The sequence below is a fragment of the Eucyclogobius newberryi genome, unplaced genomic scaffold (genome assembly GCF_026437365.1).
Source record: "Eucyclogobius newberryi isolate DKJ021-1_F unplaced genomic scaffold, fEucNew1.0.hap1 SCAF_14, whole genome shotgun sequence".
Classification (NCBI taxonomy): domain Eukaryota; kingdom Metazoa; phylum Chordata; class Actinopteri; order Gobiiformes; family Gobiidae; genus Eucyclogobius; species Eucyclogobius newberryi.
The window spans coordinates 4,034,487-4,054,288 of record NW_027315768.1 but is presented as its reverse complement, the minus strand read 5'-3'; the positions used below and the strand labels follow the sequence as shown (position 1 = coordinate 4,054,288).

Here is a 19,802-nt window from a genome sequence, read left to right as displayed (position 1 = left end):
AATAATGTTGGATATCCTTCTTTTCTTCAGACTGTTACCCACAGAATGAGACCATCCACAAATTTTTCTGTCCACGGGTTTGTTTGCTACAGCCTCCGCAAAAAAAAATGCGCCGCTTGCGACGCACATGGATTAGTCTGTTTACATCTAAATAGCGCCGCGTGCGAATGACGTAGCTGAGTTTGATTGACATATTATTCTAGCCAATGAGAATAGCTTTAGAAAGAGGGGCGGGACAAAGGCCTTATTGACACAGAATCTTCTGTATTCTCGTGCGTAAGGCTCCGGGAAGGCTGTAAAGAGCCAGATTTCTCGGCAGGATTTTGCGCATAACGTTTTCTGAGTTTATTAGCCTTTTGGACGTGCATTTTGTTAGCTATATGTATTATTATACTAATACAAAAATAAAATAAAAATATTATAATATATATATTTTTTTTAACCTCTATATGGGAAATTCATGGGTAAACTCATATTTACACATTTTCACATATTTTTTTTTTCTGCAGTTATAATTGCTATTAGTGGCCTACAAAACATCAAAATGTATGTTTTATGATCATAGAGGAGCTAAAATTGTAATAAAACAGTTTGGCACAGTTGGCACATATTTGGATCACTTGTTCCGAATATACTTTTTGATACAAAAAGGTCAACAGCACCAAAATGCCTGTTCCAAGAGATCTGAAACTTTACACAGTTGTTGTCAACAAGATAAACATTATGTACAGTGAACAGCATATGCACACAATGAAGTATGTCATGCTCAGGACCATTACAAATTGACAATATTCAGGCGAGACTAAAAAAGGATGTTTTGTTTATGTTTGGGCCTCTGTAGTGTAAGTTCTCAAGCCCTGACAGTGTTCATGTGCACATCTGCAGAAACTAGAAGGCCTAAGCTTTCTAATGATGCATCACACTTGCATGTGGAACGTAAGATCCTCTTTTAATAACCAATGCCATTTGGGTCCAACCATTGTGCACAGGGCGAAAATAGGTGGACGGTAACAGGTTAAGCATTATTTATAAAAAAAAAAACTTCAAACTTGTTTTTCATAACAAAGATTACACTCAAGCCACAATGATAATTAAAAAAAAAAATTCTAGACAATAGAATGTAATAATACACAAACGCAACATAATATTAGTTCTATTTCCTCCCTCCTGACTGGCAGAGGCCGTGACTGCAGAGTCATGCCTTGTAGTTACATACAGTGTGTAACTCTGCTTTTGTAGTATTACCACACGGTCTTGTACTAGTTCTTATCCAGATTAGGGCTATACAAACTCCAAAATGCATACGAAAAGACCTTTTATGACAAAGATGGTGTGCAGCCGGCCGCCGTGTTGTGAGTTCAAATCCCGTATGTCCTCCTTCTCTCTTATCCCAATGTCACGCTTAGCTGTTCTGTCTAATAAAGCCCATGGGCCAAAAAACATTAGAAATTACAATATTCCCTATATAATAAGATCAACTTTGTTATCAAATATGAATGCTATTGCCGGCAGTCCTGTTTTTTTGTATGGTTTATGGTTTGTTTTTATTAATTGCTTTCTGTTAAGAAGCTCTTTAGAGCTTTTAACTTTATGAATTTCAGTTTTTTACAAAAGTGTAATCGTGTAATCTCATTTGTCCAGGAGTGTTCCATTGTAGAAAAAGATTCTGTTTTAGTCATCTGGACTGGAAAAAACAAAATGTTTCTATGAGTCAATCTCAATCTGCGAATTGAGTCAGGGAACTCCGATATTTATCCTACTCTGAGTAGGCCCTGCCCACCGGGTGGGACCTCCTGATAAAGGGAGTATTTGGTTTCACTTGAAACTACCCTCCTTGTTTACTATCAGACTACTCTCTTTGTTTACTATCAGACTACTCTCTTTGTTTACTATCAGACTACTCTCTTTGTTTACTATCAGACTACTCTCTTTGTTTACTATCAGACTACTCTCCTTGTTTACTATCAGACTACTCTCTTTGTTTACTATCAGACTACTCTCTTTGTTTACTATCAGACTACTCTCCTTGTTTACTATCAGACTACTCTCTTTGTTTACTATCAGACTACTCTCTTTGTTTACTATCAGACTACTCTCTTTGTTTACTATCAGACTACTCTCTTTGTTTACTATCAGACTACTCTCTTTGTTTACTATCAGACTACTCTCCTTGTTTACTATCAGACTACTCTCTTTGTTTACTATCAGACTACTCTCTTTGTTTACTATCAGACTACTCTCTTTGTTTACTATCAGACTACTCTCTTTGTTTACTATCAGACTACTCTCTTTGTTTACTATCAGACTCCTCTCTTTGTTTACTATCAGACTACTCTCTTTGTTTACTATCAGACTACTCTCTTTGTTTACTATCAGACTACTCTCTTTGTTTACTATCAGACTACTCTCTTTGTTTACTATCAGACTAGTCCTGTCCTAGTCCTAGTTAGAATCTTCCTCACTGTCTTTGATAGAGTGGTTAGAGGCTTTAAGATGAAGATGCACAGCGCTCTGGGGTCCTAAACTTGCATGTCTTCTGTGCTGATAAAGCCTCTTGTGAAGTGGCTGTTTAGTCTCACTATTTACCGCTCTTTACAATTGTCTTCACTGCATTAGATAGAGTTGCTCTGTTACTGACACAAAAACAGAGCAATGTAGTCAAAACGTATTGTTTGTCCTAAAAATGGCTACAACTGAATTTTTTTCTTCAGTAGATCATTATATGTCCCTTAAAACTCCACTTTACTCAAGATACGACTGCTCTGATCTTCTTCCAAACTCTCAGCCATCTTCGAGCGTCTGAGGAACGTGCTGCACGAGTCGGCCATAGACAAGCGCGTGCAGTACATGATCGAGGTCATGTTCGCCATCAGGAAGGACGGCTTCAAGGACCACCCAGTGATCCCCGAGGGGCTGGACCTGGTGGACGAGCAGGACCAGTTCACCCACATGATGCCCCTGGAGGACGACTACAACATTGAGGACGTGCTCAGTAAGAACACTCACACTCTACAACACACTTGTGTTTTTATAAGTTATCTGTTTGTTTTTTTACTTCTGTGCCTAAAGCTACGTACAGACCGCCGCAGCCTAATCACGCCCGACACATAATTTGAGCGCGTGTACATTTGAAAGGTTTACGCACTGGACGCGCGCTCTCGACGCCCCGGCCACTGTACACAGGCGTGCGTACGGCGCGCTCGAGCTCTCTGCGCACATGCGCAGTAGAGGTGTTGTCGCATGAGCAGTGGAGTTGTTATCGTGGCCTTTCATTATGTAAAATTGCAGATATTGAGAATGTTGTTTTCGCGTTTTTGGTTTGTTTCTGTCTCTGTTCCACCGTGAATACATCGTACAGCTCCTTTCTCCCACACACGGCCACAATCAGTCTTTCGTCTGCCATTGTTGACGAGCAAGGAAAAAGTGGCTCTTCTTGGGGAATTCCACGGGGAATACCGGAAATGCGAGGGGCAATACGTACTTACGTACGTACGTCACTGGAGCGTCAGCTCTGATGCTGCTGCGGCGCATCTGCTGCAGAGACCTGAACATATCTGAACACGTCGCTTCGGCCGCCTCGGTCGCCTCATATGCGCGCTCAAAGCGTCGAGACCGTAAGAAATTACATTATTAAAATTAAAAGTCTGCGAAACAACTTATTAAAAAACTCTGGCCTAAAGCACTTTGAATTGTGCTTCGTACAAATTGTGCTCTATAAATAAATTTGATTGATAGTGTCACAGAAAGACCAGCAAGAAAGTGTAGATGATGCTATTGTGAGAATTATCCTGAGTGAAGACGAGGAATTGCTGCCCGGTGGTGGAGTGGTTAAGGCAGCAGCACATATACCAGGCTCCAAGTGCAGCCGGATGCAGTGTCGTGAGTTCAAAGCCCAGCTCTGACAGTTCACTGCATGTTCTCCCTTCTCTCTCATCCCTCTAATAAAGTCTACTGGCCAAAAAGTGGAATAACGAATACTGAAGAGAAAAGGATGACAGAATCTCGTGCCTCGGGATCTTGAGCGATACGTTTCACCAGTGGGTGAAAATAATTTCCCACATTTTTTTCGTCTTGGACAAAAAAAGTTTCACTTTGTTGAGCTCTCTTGAAGAGCTCTAGTTCCTAAAAGCAGTGCTACAATGACAGCAAAAATATAAATAAAATGAGTCAACAATTTATTTATTATACGTCATGTCAAAAACTCTTCTTGACTCATTCTTATGGAAATTAATTTATTGCATGTGTTTTCAGATGCGTTCAAGTTGGACCCAGACTTCCTGGAAAACGAAGAGAAGTACAAGACCCTGAAGAGAGGTGAGTCACAGCCTCCAATCAGCTTGTGTTCTGCTCCCGTCTGACCAATCAGCTTGTGTTCTGCTCCCGTCTGACCAATCGGCTTGTGTTCTGCTCCCGTCTGACCAATCGGCTTGTGTTCTGCTCCCGTCTGACCAATCGGCTTGTGTTCTGCTCCCGTCTGACCAATCGGCTTGTGTTCTGCTCCCGTCTGACCAATCAGCTTGTGTTCTGCTCCCGTCTGACCAATTGGCTTCTTTGTACAGACATCCTGGACGAGGGCAGCAGTGACTCGGGGGACGAGGCAGACGGCAGCGATGAGGAGGGGGAGGAGGGGCAGGAAGGGGAGGACACAGAAGGTAGGTCCACACACTTGTCATGACACTGGCGGACTGACTCACAGTATGTAATATACTTAATTGGCTCAAAATGTATATAAAAAAAATATATAATAAAATGTCAATATTGATTTTACTAGTTTTAAATCCAGTCCAGGAAAGCACTTCTTCCCCATCCTCAAATACACTAAGCACATTTTTTAAAACCAAATAGTCCACAAATCAGCTCAAATAGGCTAAAGTACGTCTGTTGCTGTCTCCATCTTTGTTTAGGTTCATCCTTTTGACTTCCACCCAAAATACAAGGCTGTGCTGCACACAGCCAGCAGAGGGCGCACACACACTCCATGTGTTCAATCACTGCATTATTTTAGATGAATGAATAAAGATGTGTGATATTCTTAGGAGAGAAGATGACCATTTTTGACCAGACAGAGGTGAACCTGGTGGCCTTCAGGAGGACCATCTACCTGGCCATCCAGTCCAGGTACTCCACTCACAGTACTCCGTGTGTACTCCGTGTGTACTCCGTGTGTACTGCGTGTGTACTCCGTGTGTACTCCGTGTGTACTCCGTGTGTACTGCGTGTGTACTCCGTGTGTACTCCGTGTGTACTCCGTGTGTACTGCGTGTGTACTGCGTGTGTACTCCGTGTGTACTCCGTGTGTACTCAGTGTGTACTCCGTGTGTACTCCGTGTGTACTGCGTGTGTACTGCGTGTGTACTGCGTGTGTACTGCGTGTGTACTGCGTGTGTACTGCGTGTGTACTCCGTGTGTACTCCGTGTGTACTGCGTGTGTACTGCGTGTGTACTGCGTGTGTACTGCGTGTGTACTGCGTGTGTACTCCGTGTGTACTGCGTGTGTACTGCGTGTGTACTGCGTGTGTACTGCGTGTGTACTGCGTGTGTACTCCTTTGGCCTTGTAAACATTCTCTCCTTCATTCTTTCAGCTTGGACTTCGAGGAATGTGCCCACAAACTTATCAAGATGGACTTCCCCGACAGTCAGACGGTAATGTTCTGTCTGGTATCACTATTGCATAATTGGCTAATGCAGTAATGGATCTTGCATTAAACTAAATGCATCACAATGAGCACTACAGCTCTTTTATAAAAGAAAACATTGAAAAGGGATTTTCTTTAATCAGTCTGAATTAGCTTGATTTAGTCTTGACCAGAACGGAACATTTGTGTTAATATAACTGAAATGATTATGTCAAATATTGCAATAATATTGATTGCAGCGTTTAAAGGGTGGTTTGTGGCTTTAAGATGAAGATGCACAGCGACCGATTAAAAGAAATTACAAAACGTTTGTTCTCATAAATTGAAATGTGTTAATCATTTCACCAACACTGCTTCAGTTTATGTGCATCACAAGAGTTGATCTACAGAGATAAACATTTAGTCGTAGGTATTTGGAACTGAAAAATATTGTATTTGACTTTATAACTAAATAAACTTCTCAAGATCTAAAAAAAATATTTCAAATGTACTAACTAACATTTCCATGTCTGTGTAGGCATCTGTAGTCATCTGTATTGGTCTGTGGTCGTCTGTATTGGTCTGTGGTCGTCTGTAGTCATCTGTAGTCATCTGTAGTCATCTGTAGTCGTCTGTAGTCGCCTGTAGTCGCCTGTAGTGGTCTGTAGTCATCTGTAGTCATCTGTAGTCGTCTGTAGTCGTCTGTAGTCGCCTGTAGTCGCCTGTAGTGGTCTGTAGTCATCTGTAGTCATCTGTAGTCATCTGTAGTCGCCTGTAGTCGTCTGTAGTCGTCTGTAGTCGTCTGTAGTCGTCTGTAGTACTCTGTAGTCGTCTGTGGTCATCTGTGGTCACCTGTAGTGGTCTGTAGTCACCTGTAGTCACCTGTAGTCGTCTGTAGTCGCCTGTAGTCGCCTGTAGTGGTCTGTAGTCATCTGTAGTCATCTGTAGTCATCTGTAGTCGCCTGTAGTCGTCTGTAGTCGCCTGTAGTCGTCTGTAGTCGTCTGTAGTCGTCTGTAGTCGTCTGTAGTACTCTGTAGTCGTCTGTGGTCATCTGTGGTCACCTGTAGTCGTCTGTAGTCGCCTGTAGTCGCCTGTAGTGGTCTGTAGTCATCTGTAGTCGTCTGTAGTCGTCTGTAGTCGCCTGTAGTCGCCTGTAGTCGTCTGTAGTCGTCTGTAGTCGTCTGTAGTACTCTGTAGTCGTCTGTGGTCATCTGTGGTCACCTGTAGTGGTCTGTAGTCACCTGTAGTACTCTGTAGTCGTCTGTAGTCGTCTGTAGTACTCTGTAGTCGTCTGTGGTCATCTGTGGTCACCTGTAGTGGTCTGTAGTCACCTGTAGTACTCTGTAGTGGTCTGTAGTCGTCTGTGGTCATCTGTAGTCATCTGTGGTCATCTGTAGTCGTCTGTGGTCATCTGTAGTCATCTGTAGTCATCTGTGGTCATCTGGTCATCTGTAGTCGTCTGTGGTCGTCTGTAGTGGTCTGTAGTGGTCTGTAGTCATCTGTAGTGGTCTGTAGTGGTCTGTAGTCACCTGTAGTCATCTGTGGTCGGCTGTAGTCGTCTGTGGTCGTCTGTGGTCATCTGTGGTCGTCTGTGGTCATCTGTAGTGGTCTGTAGTGGTCTGTAGTCTTCTGTTCACCTGAACTGACACAACTAAATACAAACAAACGTGGAGCGTCTAAGGAGGATAAGTTGCCCCTCTGGCCTTTAAAAATAGTGTTCCATCAAACCAAACTACCCTCAGTTGCTGGCCGAATATTATGTTCAAAATAAAACAATACAAAATATAAGAAATAAATAGCTTTCTTACAGCCTAGTAATAGTTGTGGAGACTGTTGCACAAATCTGCAGCAGGTGAAAGACTGAGTCCATATTCATGCAGCAGGAGGAACAGGAACATGGACTTTTGATGTGATTTATGATATGAAATGTCCCGTCCACATTTTAAAATACCCCGTCCAAAATACGGAAAGACGGCCCTCTATCTAAAAGCACAGCTCTTACATCCACAAAACCGTCTTTCTTTCTTCCACGTGTTTCCCAAAAACACACTTCTCTTTCCTCGCTGACCTCTGCTGTAAATTTGTTTCCCAGCACTTCTCCCTCGGCAGCACGCACAGCAGTGCAGAGCCGCGCTGGGGAGGGGCGCCAGCTGGCAGGGTTTGTGGGACGTGTAGTTTTAGCGATAAAAACGAAGGTTACGGATGTAAATAAGATTCTATGAATCTATTGACAATTAATAAATATACATTAGAAATGGTTGGTGGGCCAGATTAAAACGTCTGGGTTGCCGGATGCGGCCCGCGGGCCGTATGTTTGACACCCCTGCTCTAGTGTCCTGCCTTAACCGCCATATCACGATTATTTCCACTGTTTTGTGTAGGTATGTTAATTTCACTTGTCACAATTCATCTTGACTAAAGAGCCAATGTGTCGTTTTGAGCAGAAGGAGCTCTGTAACATGATCCTGGACTGCTGCGCTCAGCAGAGGACCTACGAGAAGTTCTTTGGGCTGTTGGCCGGGGTAAGAACCAAAACCATCATGTCTATGGCAGTTTATACAGGTGTGTGTGTCTGTGTGTGTCTGTGTGTGTCTGTGTGTGTGTGTGTGTGTGTGTGTGATTTGGCCTGTGTGTGTGTGTGTGATTTGGCCTGTGTGTGTGTGTGTGTTTTGGCCTGTGTGTGTGTGTGTGTGATTCGGCCTGTGTGTGTGTGTGTGATTCGGCCTGTGTGTGTGTGTGATTCGGCTTGTGTGTGTGTGTGATTCGGCCTGTGTGTGTGTGTGTTTTGGCCTGTGTGTGTGTGTGTGTGTGTGTGTGATTCGGCCTGTGTGTGTGTGTGTGATTCGGCCTGTGTGTGTGTGTGTGATTCGGCCTGTGTGTGTGTGTGTGATTCGGTGTGTGTGCGTGTGATTTGGCCAGTGTGTGTGTGTGTGTGATTCGGCCTGTGTGTGTGTGATTCGGCCTGTGTGTGTGTGTGTGTGTGTGTGTGATTCGGCCTGTGTGTGTGTGTGTGATTCGGCCTGTGTGTGTGTGTGTGTGTGTGTGTGTGTGTAAGATTCGGCCTGTGTGTGTGTGTGATTCGGCCTGTGTGTGTGTGTGTGTGATTCGGCCTGTGTGTGTGTGATTCGGCCTGTGTGTGTGTGTGTGATTCGGCCTGCGTGTGTGTGATTCGGCCTGCGTGTGTGTGTGATTCGGCCTGCGTGTGTGTGTGATTCGGCCTGCGTGTGTGTGTGTGTGTGATTCGGCCTGCGTGTGTGTGTGTGATTCGGCCTGCGTGTGTGTGTGTGTGTGATTCGGCTTGTGTGTGTGTGTGTGATTCGGCCTGTGTGTGTGTGTGTGATTCGGCCTGCGTGTGTGTGTGATTCGGCCTGCGTGTGTGTGATTCGGCCTGCGTGTGTGTGTGATTCGGCCTGCGTGTGTGTGTGATTCGGCCTGCGTGTGTGTGTGTGATTCGGCCTGCGTGTGTGTGTGTGTGTGTGATTCGGCCTGCGTGTGTGTGTGTGTGTGTGATTCGGCCTGCGTGTGTGTGTGTGTGATTCGGCCTGTGTGTGTGTGAGATTCGGCCTGCGTGTGTGTGTGAGATTCGGCGTGTGTGTGAGATTCGGCGTGTGTGTGTGTGTGTGTGTAAGATTCGGCCTGTGTGTGTGTGATTCGGCCTGTGTGTGTGTGTGTGTGTGTGTGTGTGTGATTCGGCCTGTGTGTGTGTGTGATTCGGCCTGTGTGTGTGTGTGTGTGTGTGATTCGGCCTGTGTGTGTGTGATTCGGCCTGTGTGTGTGTGATTCGGCCTGTGTGTGTGTGTGTGTGTGTGTGTGTGTGTGATTCGGCCTGCGTGTGTGTGTGTGTGATTCGGCCTGCGTGTGTGTGTGTGATTCGGCCTGCGTGTGTGTGTATGTGTGATTCGGCCTGCGTGTGTGTGTGTGTGTGTGTGTGTGTGTGTGTGATTCGGCCTGCGTGTGTGTGTGTGTGTGATTCGGCCTGTGTGTGTGTGTGATTCGGCCTGTGTGTGTGTGTGTGTGTGTGATTCGGCCTGTGTGTGTGTGATTCGGCCTGTGTGTGTGTGATTCGGCCTGTGTGTGTGTGTGTGTGTGTGATTCGGCCTGCGTGTGTGTGTGATTCGGCCTGCGTGTGTGTGTGTGATTCGGCCTGCGTGTGTGTGTATGTGTGATTCGGCCTGCGTGTGTGTGTGTGTGTGTGTGATTCGGCCTGCGTGTGTGTGTGTGTGTGTGTGATTCGGCCTGCGTGCGCGCGTGTGTGTGTGATTCGGCCTGCGTGTGTGTGTGTGTGTGATTCGGCCTGTGTGTGTGTGTGATTCGGCCTGTGTGTGTGTGTGTGTGTGTGTGTGTGATTCGGCCTGTGTGTGTGTGATTCGGCCTGTGTGTGTGTGTGATTCGGCCTGTGTGTGTGTGTGTGTGTGTGTGTGATTCGGCCTGCGTGTGTGTGTGATTCGGCCTGTGTGTGTGTGTGATTCGGCCTGTGTGTGTGTGTGTGTGTGTGATTCGGCCTGTGTGTGTGTGATTCGGCCTGTGTGTGTGTGATTCGGCCTGTGTGTGTGTGTGTGTGTGTGTGTGTGTGATTCGGCCTGCGTGTGTGTGTGTGTGATTCGGCCTGCGTGTGTGTGTGTGATTCGGCCTGCGTGTGTGTGTATGTGTGATTCGGCCTGCGTGTGTGTGTGTGTGTGTGTGTGTGTGTGTGTGATTCGGCCTGCGTGTGTGTGTGTGTGTGATTCGGCCTGTGTGTGTGTGTGATTCGGCCTGTGTGTGTGTGTGTGTGTGTGATTCGGCCTGTGTGTGTGTGATTCGGCCTGTGTGTGTGTGATTCGGCCTGTGTGTGTGTGTGTGTGTGTGATTCGGCCTGCGTGTGTGTGTGATTCGGCCTGCGTGTGTGTGTGTGATTCGGCCTGCGTGTGTGTGTATGTGTGATTCGGCCTGCGTGTGTGTGTGTGTGTGTGTGATTCGGCCTGCGTGTGTGTGTGTGTGTGTGTGATTCGGCCTGCGTGCGCGCGTGTGTGTGTGATTCGGCCTGCGTGTGTGTGTGTGTGTGATTCGGCCTGTGTGTGTGTGTGATTCGGCCTGTGTGTGTGTGTGTGTGTGTGTGATTCGGCCTGTGTGTGTGTGATTCGGCCTGTGTGTGTGTGTGATTCGGCCTGTGTGTGTGTGTGTGTGTGTGTGTGATTCGGCCTGCGTGTGTGTGTGATTCGGCCTGCGTGTGTGTGTGTGATTCGGCCTGTGTGTGTGTGTGTGTGTGTGTGAGTGATTCGGCGTGTGTGTGAGATTCGACGTGTGTGTGTGTGTGTGTGTGTGTGTGTGTGTGTGTAAGATTCGGCCTGTGTGTGTGTGATTCGGCCTGTGTGTGTGTGATTCGGCCTGTGTGTGTGTGATTCGGCCTGGGTGTGTGTGTGTGAGATTCGGCCTGTGTATGTGTGTGTGTGTGTGTGTGAGATTCGGCCTGTGTGTGTGTGTGTGTGTGTGATTCGGCCTGTGTGTGTGTGTGTGTGTGTGTGTGATTCGGCCTGTGTGTGTGTGTGTGATTCGGCCTGTGTGTGTGTGTGTGATTCGGCCCGTGTGTGTGTGTGTGTGATTCGGCCTGCGTGTGTGTGTGTGTGTGATTCGGCCTGCGTGTGTGTGTGTGATTCGGCCTGTGTGATTCGGCCTGCGTGTGTGTGTGTGTGTGATTCGGCCTGTGTTTGTGTGCGCGCAGAGGTTTTGTCTTCTGAAGAAAGACTACATGGAGAGCTTCGAAGCCATCTTCACAGAGCAGTACGAGACCATCCACCGCCTGGAGACCAACAAGCTGAGGAACGTGGCCCGCCTGTTTGCCCACCTACTCTACACCGACTCTGTGCCCTGGAGTGTACGTGCACCTCTTACACACACACTCTGTCAAGCACACACTTATGACATCAACATGCAAAATGAACAAACATTTTTTATTTACCGTATTTTTGGGACTTTAAGCCACTACGTTTTCCCCACGCTTTGAACCCTGATATAGATTTTATAGATTTAATTGCCACCGGGGGGCACTCTAGCAGGAAGCGCAAGCGTTTGACACACTGTAGAAGAAGACAGTGGAAGCGCTCTCCTGAGGACACGTGTTTTCTATATTTTAAGCTTCAAAACGCTGTGTGTTTATTACAATCAGACTCATATTCACTGAGAAATGAGTCTAATTAGGAAGTGACTCTAGACGCGGCGAAGCGTAAAAGACGCACACGCAGCGCGGACATCTGATATACGGCGATCTGCAGTTTAGAACCTGCCGCATTGAAATTAGACTTTTTTGGCCAGACTTGACTCTCTCTGACTCTGGCGCATCACCGTGTACTGTATGTGTAAATATCTCATGTGCAATTTCTATTTTCTTTGTAAATTTCGTGAGCATGGCTTTTATTCAGGGGCACATTTCCGGTCCCCGATTTGAAATTTTCTCTTCACAGTAAAACTTTAAACTGTAAAATACATTCACAATGAACTTTTGATCTTACTTAACCCTCTCCTCACCTTCAGGACCCTCGAGGGTCCCCACTTTTAAACGACCATAAAATCTACATAGATTCGTATTATTTTCTACTTTCAAAACTCCGATCTCTTCATCTACTTCTACTCTATGCAAACATGTATAAAAGTTGTATATATGATGCATATATTTACTTTAAAAACACTTTAAACTTTTTTTTAATCGTTTACCTTATAATCTATGTGGATTTTATGGCTGTTTAATCATGAGGACCCTCGAGGTGACAAGTGTCTTTTCTACATAAACCTCTCCCATTCAAAACAAATACTCCACAAAAAATTGTTTTGCATTCATAATTGACATATGCTCGGGTCTAATACATTTCGCTCAAGTGGTCCACTTCACACTTTTCATTTTGGAAAAAAGTGGACTTTAGTGACAAAATTACCTTATAAAGTAAATAAACCTTACACATAAGAAATGTAGAAGTAGATGAAGAGATCTGAGTTTTGAAAGTACAAAAAAAAATGGTGTGATTTTTATGGCCGTCTATAAACGACCCTCGAGGGTCCCGAAGGTTTTGTTCAAGCTTTTGAACAAAACATGCACGATTAAAGAACATGGCAGTATTTTAAAATTTGACTCGGATGAAACTCTGAGAAGGTTTATGGGACTGACCATAACTTACTGTGTGTGCCATTAGACCTTTTTCATCAAACTTATGCAAACTGGTCTAAATTAACTAAATATACCAGGTACTTTCATCTTGGACCTTGGCTATGCCTCAAGACCCATGTAGTTTTTTCAAAACGCTGCAAAATTCTGGATATTATGTCCTTGTGTTCTTTAGCTCCCCAGAGGATGATGCTATTGAACATTGAACATTGAAAGTGGTGCCAAATGACGGCTAATCAAATGTTCTTGCATATGGCGTCAAACCCATGAACACCTTAATGCTCATTAACATTTTAATGCTCAAACGTACATATTTATATGATGTCATCCTTTCCAAGCATCAAAAATATGTATGTGTCTCCATGGTATAATATTTTGAATTTGGCCCACCACAAAGTCCCCTTTATAATGGATGAAACACCAGAATGTAGACAATTAAAAAAAAAAGAGGCCGATCTTATACTATCACGTATCTGATCAAGTATCTTATCTCCTGGGTCACACACAGGACCCGGTACTGAAATAAAGCATTATGTTTTTGAACCCTACATGTGTCACCCTCTTAGAGTCTTACATCAAATAATCAATACAGGATTACTCCAACATGTATGATTCAATTAAAATAAAACTTTGGAGTAAACTAATGGTTAGGTTACATGGTTAAAAGCTCAAAAAAAAAAGTTTATTTTATATCATGTAGATATAATATGTCTTACGTTAAAGACACAGCAAACAGAAAACAGGATCACCTAATAAAATGTAAATTGTGCCAAAATCTCAGGGTAGAGGCAATTTTACTCATTACTCAATATTACTTCTTCAATCGAGATTTTAAATCGTTGTTTTTTTTTCTCTGCTCAGGTTCTGGAGTGCATTAAGATGAGTGAGGAGACCACCACCTCCTCCAGCAGGATCTTTGTGAAGATCCTCTTCCAGGAGCTGTGTGCATTCATGGGGCTTCCCAGACTCAACCAGCGGCTCAAAGACCTGTAAGGACACTAAACATTTGGGCCCATATTGGATTTTTAGGGGCCGATACGATCAGAATGACAGAAGCAGTACACATGCTTTCGTCTCAGTGAGAATCTTACGTCTTCTGTGATTGGCCGAAACCTCATGGAGGGTTTGTTTTGGTCCTTCTTCCGGGTAGAGCGTAGGCAGCGTAATCTCTTGATTGGTTGCTGCGCCGCGTCTTGCAGCAAAAAAAGTTTTTCCAACTTTACTGTGCTAGCCGTGCTGGCCACGGCGGCGCTCCCTGCACCCGTCGCGCTTCCCGCGCTGGCCCTGGGGGCGCTGGCCGCGCCGGGTTTTAGGGATGGTTTATTTTCTCCACATGTCAAAACGGATGGCTGGCCATTTTGATTGATCATGTTGGGGATGGCGGGGGCGCCATCGTAGCGAGACCCCTGTTATAATAATACTAATATCAACAACGGATATCAACTGTGTGTTAATGCCCAATGTCTGCTGATAATATCCCATAGATCGGATTGGACCCTGCTAACCATAGTTACCATTTGTCTTCATGTTAAATTGTGACAGGAATGCCGTCCTTATTGTGTCTCTGTTGTGCATCTTCCAGAACACTTCAGCCATTCTTTGAAGGTCTGTTTCCACGGGACAATCCCAGAAACACGCGCTTTGCCATCAATTTCTTCACCTCCATCGGACTGGGAGGACTCACGTAAGTTGAAGACAAATCTGATTACAGAATGAAACAAAGCAAATTGTAGCAAAGATTATGCACAGCCAATGCCATTTACTTTGAGTCATTTTTGGGGGATTTTCGTAAATGATTATCACTACTTGATAGGGTTGTTAAAAGTATCTAAAATTAGATGCAAATCCATACAAAACTTGGTCCTGAAACTAGATTTAGTGGACTAGACGACTTCACTGGTACTGCCCTAAATTGGTTCAAGTCCTATCTTGAAATTTCCCAAACCTTTCAGGCCGGACCCCCAAAATAATTGTGCAGCTGACTCGGGACCTGCATCCAACAGATCAGTGTGTGACTAAAATTAGTACTATAATGTTGTGTTAAATAGTTATTTTGTTGTTTCTTTTGTCATTGTGGCTGTGTTCCTTTTGTATGGACACGATGTGATGGTGACGTCCTGATCACTGACTCGTGTGTTTTCTTTCAGAGATGAACTCAGGGAACATCTGAAAAACGCCCCCAAAATGATCATGACCCAGAACCAGGAAGTGGAGTCCTCTGACTCAGACTCCTCCTCATCTGACTCCTCCTCTTCAGACTCCTCCAGCCAATCAGATTCCTCTTCAGACTCCTCCAGCAGCTCTTCAGGTACAGCACTTCCAGCGTTCTTTAAACAGGAACAGGTCATAAATACTCTGGAACATGTTTTTAAAATGCACAATTCTGAACCTGACCATCGTTTGTTAGCTGAAGGCCAAACCAATCTCCTGTGCTGTTTGCGCTTCCATAAATCGAATGTAACCATTCTATGAATCCCAGATGACCACCAGAGGCGACCTTTAAGCACTGAACCAATCCCTTCGCGCATGTGTAGTTTGCGTATCAATACCAACAACGTCACACCTATGACACTTGGATGGCCGATCAGAGGCTTTATAGCATTCGCTAACTCATTTCATGCAGCATCTTGGTGCGTAAACGCAAGGATTCTGAGTGAATGACCGAATATCGGCCGGCAAAATCATGAATCCTGAGTTCAGAACTCAATGTGTGAACCCAGAGAACCAGCAATATTCTCCAAAGACAGTGGTCAGAGGACAGGCAGTCCAACCAGACAGATACCAGTCTCAACAGAGCTCAGTCCCAAAGCAAAGACTATACCTGGGCTCAACAGGGCTCAGTACAGCAGAGACTGTACCAGGGCTCAGTACAGCAGAGACTGTACCAGGGCTCAGTACAGCAGAGACTGTACCAGGGCTCAGTACAGCAGAGACTGTACCAGGGCTCAGTACAGCAGAGACTGTACCAGGGCTCAGTACAGCAGAGACTGTACCAGGGCTCAGTACAGCAGAGACTGTACCAGGGCTCAGTACAGCAGAGACTGTACCAGGGCTCAGTACAGCAGAGACTGTACCAGGGCTCAGTACAGCAGAGACTGTACCAGGGCTCAGTACAGCAGAGACTGTACCAGGGCTCAACAGGCCTCATTCACATTCACGTGCAGCCTTCACCCGAAAGAGGCTAATGCTAACAAAGTTAAGACATTGCAATGTAAAATGACAAAACTGGGAGAGGAGCCATAACTATGACAAATAATGCTTGCGACAATAAGGCGACAGTCATGAAAACTGCATTAACCGTTTAGAAAGTAACTCTGCTCTTCTCGTGCTAATCACTGCAGTTAAACATGTGAAACAAAAACACTTTAAAAAAAAACTACCACCAGACAAAGTGTCTTCCTTATACAAAGAACTAGGGCTGCAGCTATCGATTCTTTTAGTAATTGATTCATCGATCGATTTTTTTCTTCGATTAATCGATGTATCGGTTAATTTTTTTGTACATCCCGTAAACCATTTAAAAGCATATTAAATCGTTTTTTAAATAAACGTTATAACGTTTATAAATGTTATAAACAAATAAATTGAGTTTCTGCCTAAAAAAACACATTTTATTCTTAATTTCACATAAGTTTGTCCCAAAAACAGCAACATTTCTCTTCAGTCCAAAGAGTTCTGTTTGTATATAAAGAATATATAAAGAATATATATAAAGGACTAATTAACTTCACCAGACTGTAACAGTTACAGTTTGAATTCATTTGCGTTTCTGTCGCTTAATTTAAAATAAGTCATGTTTGTAAAACATTGCGTGTGGGACAGTGATGCTGGTGTTTGGTTATTGTAACACGGTCGCGGTCCTCCTGCTGTTTCCAGGAGCTCCTTGTGGTGGTTGCTCGCGGCAGCGTGCTCTTTTACAAACAAAACTCTTCCCGGTCGCACCTATAATAGATCCTTGTGTCGCACCTATAATAGATCCTTGTGTCGCATCTATAATAGATCCATGTGTCGCACCTGTAATAGATCCATGTGTCGCACCTGTAATAGATCCATGTGTCGCACCTGTAATAGATCCATGGGTTGCACCTGTAATAGATCCATGGGTTGCACCTGTAATAGATCCATGTGTCGCACCTGTAATAGATCCATGGGTCGCACCTGTAATAGATCCATGTGTCGCACCTATAATAGATCCATGTGTCGCACCTGTAATAGATCCATGTGTCGCACCTATAATAGATCCATGTGTCGCACCTATAATAGATCCATGGGTCGCACCTATAATAGATCCATGAGTCGCACCTATAATAGATCCATGAGTCGCACCTGTAATAGATCCTTGTGTCGCATCTATAATAGATCCATGTGTCACATCTATAATAGATCCATGTGTCGCACCTGTAATAGATCCTTGTGTCGCATCTATAATAGATCCATGTGTCGCACCTATAATAGATCCATGTGTCGCACCTATAATAGATCCATGTGTCGCACCTATAATAGATCCATGTGTCGCACCTATAATAGATCCATGAGTCGCACCTATAATAGATCCATGAGTCTCACCTATAATAGATCCATGTGTCGCACCTGTAATAGATCCATGTGTCGCACCTGTAATAGATCCATGTGTCACACCTATAATAGATCCATAATAGATCCATGGGTCGCACCTATGGATCTATTATAGGTGCGACACATGGATCTATTACAGGTGCGACACATGGATCTATTATAGGTGCGACACATGGATCTATTATAGGTGCGACCCATGGATCTATTATAGGTGCGACACATGGATCTATTACAGGTGCGACACATGGATCTATTACAGGTGCAACCCATGGATCTATTATAGGTGCGACACATGGATCTATTATAGGTGCGACTCATGGATCTATTACAGGTGCGACACATGGATCTATTACAGGTGCGACACATGGATCTATTACAGGTGCGACACATGGATCTATTATAGGTGCGACACATGGATCTATTATAGGTGCGACTCATGGATCTATTATAGGTGCAACACATGGATCTATTACAGGTGCGACTCATGGATCTATTATAGGTGCAACACATGGATCTATTACAGGTGCGACACATGGATCTATTACAGGTGCGACACTGATCTATTACAGGTGCGACACATGGATCTATTACAGGTGCGACACATGGATCTATTATAGGTGCGGCTCATGGATCTATTACAGGTGCGACCCATGGATCTATTATGGATCTATTTTAGGTGCGACACATGGATCTATTACAGGTGCGACACATGGATCTATTATAGGTGCGACACATGGATCTATTACAGGTGCGACACATGGATCTATTATAGGTGCGGCTCATGGATCTATTACAGGTGCGACCCATGGATCTATTATGGATCTATTTTAGGTGCGACACATGGATCTATTACAGGTGCGACACATGGATCTATTATAGGTGCGACACATGGATCTATTACAGGTGCGACACATGGATCTATTATAGGTGCGACACATGGATCTATTACAGGTACGACACATGGATCTATTACAGGTGTGACACATGGATCTATTACAGGTGCGACACATGGATCTATTACAGGTGTGACACATGGATCTATTACAGGTGCGACACATGGATCTATTACAGGTGCGACTCATGGATCTATTATAGGTGCGACACATGGATCTATTATAGGTGCGACACATGGATCTATTATAGGTGCGACTCATGGATCTATTATAGGTGCGACCCATGGATCTATTATAGGTGCGACACATGGATCTATTATAGGTGCGACTCATGGATCTATTATAGGTGCGACACATGGATCTATTACAGGTGCGACACATGGATCTATTACAGGTGCGACACATGGATCTATTACAGGTGCGACACATGGATCTATTACAGGTGCGACACATGGATCTATTACAGGTGCGACACATGGATCTATTATAGGTGCGACCCATGGATCTATTTTGGATCTACAATAGATCCATGTGTCGCACCTGTAATAGATCCATGTGTCGCACCTATAATAGATCCATGAGTCGCACCTATAATAGATCCATGTGTCGCACCTATAATAGATCCATGGGTCGCATCTTTAATAGATCCATGTGTCGCACCTGTAATAGATCCATGTGTCGCACCTATAATAGATCCATATGTCGCACCTGTAATAGATCCATGTGTCGCACCTGTAATAGATCCATGTGTCGCACCTGTAATAGATCCATGTGTCGCACCTGTAATAGATCCATGTGTCGCACCTGTAATAGATCCATGTGTCGCACCTATAATAGATCCATAATACATCCATGAGTCGCACCTATAATAGATCCATGTGTCGCACCTGTAATAGATCCATGTGTCGCACCTATAATAGATCCATAATAGATCCATGGGTCGCACCTATAATAGATCCATGTGTCGCACCTGTAATAGATCCATGTGTCGCACCTGTAATAGATCCATGTGTCGCACCTGTAATAGATCCATGTGTCGCACCTGTAATAGATCCATGAGTCGCACCTGTAATAGATCCATAATAGATCCATGGGTCGCACCTATAATAGATCCATAATAGATCCATGGGTCGCACCTATAATAGATCCATAATAGATCCATGGGTCGCACCTATAATAGATCCATAATAGATCCATGGGTCGCACCTGTAATAGATCCATGTGTCGCACCTGTAATAGATCCATGAGTCGCACCTGTAATAGATCCATGTGTCGCACCTGTAATAGATCCATGGGTCGCACCTATAATAGATCCATGTGTCGCACCTATAATAGATCCATGAGTCGCACCTGTAATAGATCCATGGGTCGCACCTGTAATAGATCCATGGGTCGCACCTGTAATAGATCCATGGGTCGCACCTGTAATAGATCCATGTGTCACACCTGTAATAGATCCATAATAGATCCATGGGTCGCACCTATAATAGATCCATGGGTCGCACCTATAATAGATCCATGTGTCGCACCTGTAATAGATCCATGGGTCGCACCTATAATAGATCCATAATAGATCCATGGGTCG

The 19,802-nt window shown here is 44.5% G+C and overlaps 1 protein-coding gene across 1 annotated transcript in view; it reads left to right on the top strand.

Annotated features, from left to right (window-relative positions):
- cwc22 (CWC22 spliceosome associated protein homolog) overlaps positions 1 to 19,802 on the top strand; it is a 40,054-nt gene that overhangs the window by 14,826 nt on the left and 5,426 nt on the right. The window contains exons 10-19 of the mRNA XM_072444193.1: positions 2,786 to 2,992; positions 4,252 to 4,314; positions 4,560 to 4,652; positions 5,037 to 5,118; positions 5,584 to 5,644; positions 8,062 to 8,139; positions 11,316 to 11,468; positions 13,611 to 13,738; positions 14,332 to 14,433; positions 14,897 to 15,057. Of these exons, the coding sequence (XP_072300294.1) occupies positions 2,786 to 2,992; positions 4,252 to 4,314; positions 4,560 to 4,652; positions 5,037 to 5,118; positions 5,584 to 5,644; positions 8,062 to 8,139; positions 11,316 to 11,468; positions 13,611 to 13,738; positions 14,332 to 14,433; positions 14,897 to 15,057 (1,128 nt within the window). The remainder of the gene's footprint in view (positions 1 to 2,785; positions 2,993 to 4,251; positions 4,315 to 4,559; positions 4,653 to 5,036; positions 5,119 to 5,583; positions 5,645 to 8,061; positions 8,140 to 11,315; positions 11,469 to 13,610; positions 13,739 to 14,331; positions 14,434 to 14,896; positions 15,058 to 19,802) is intronic.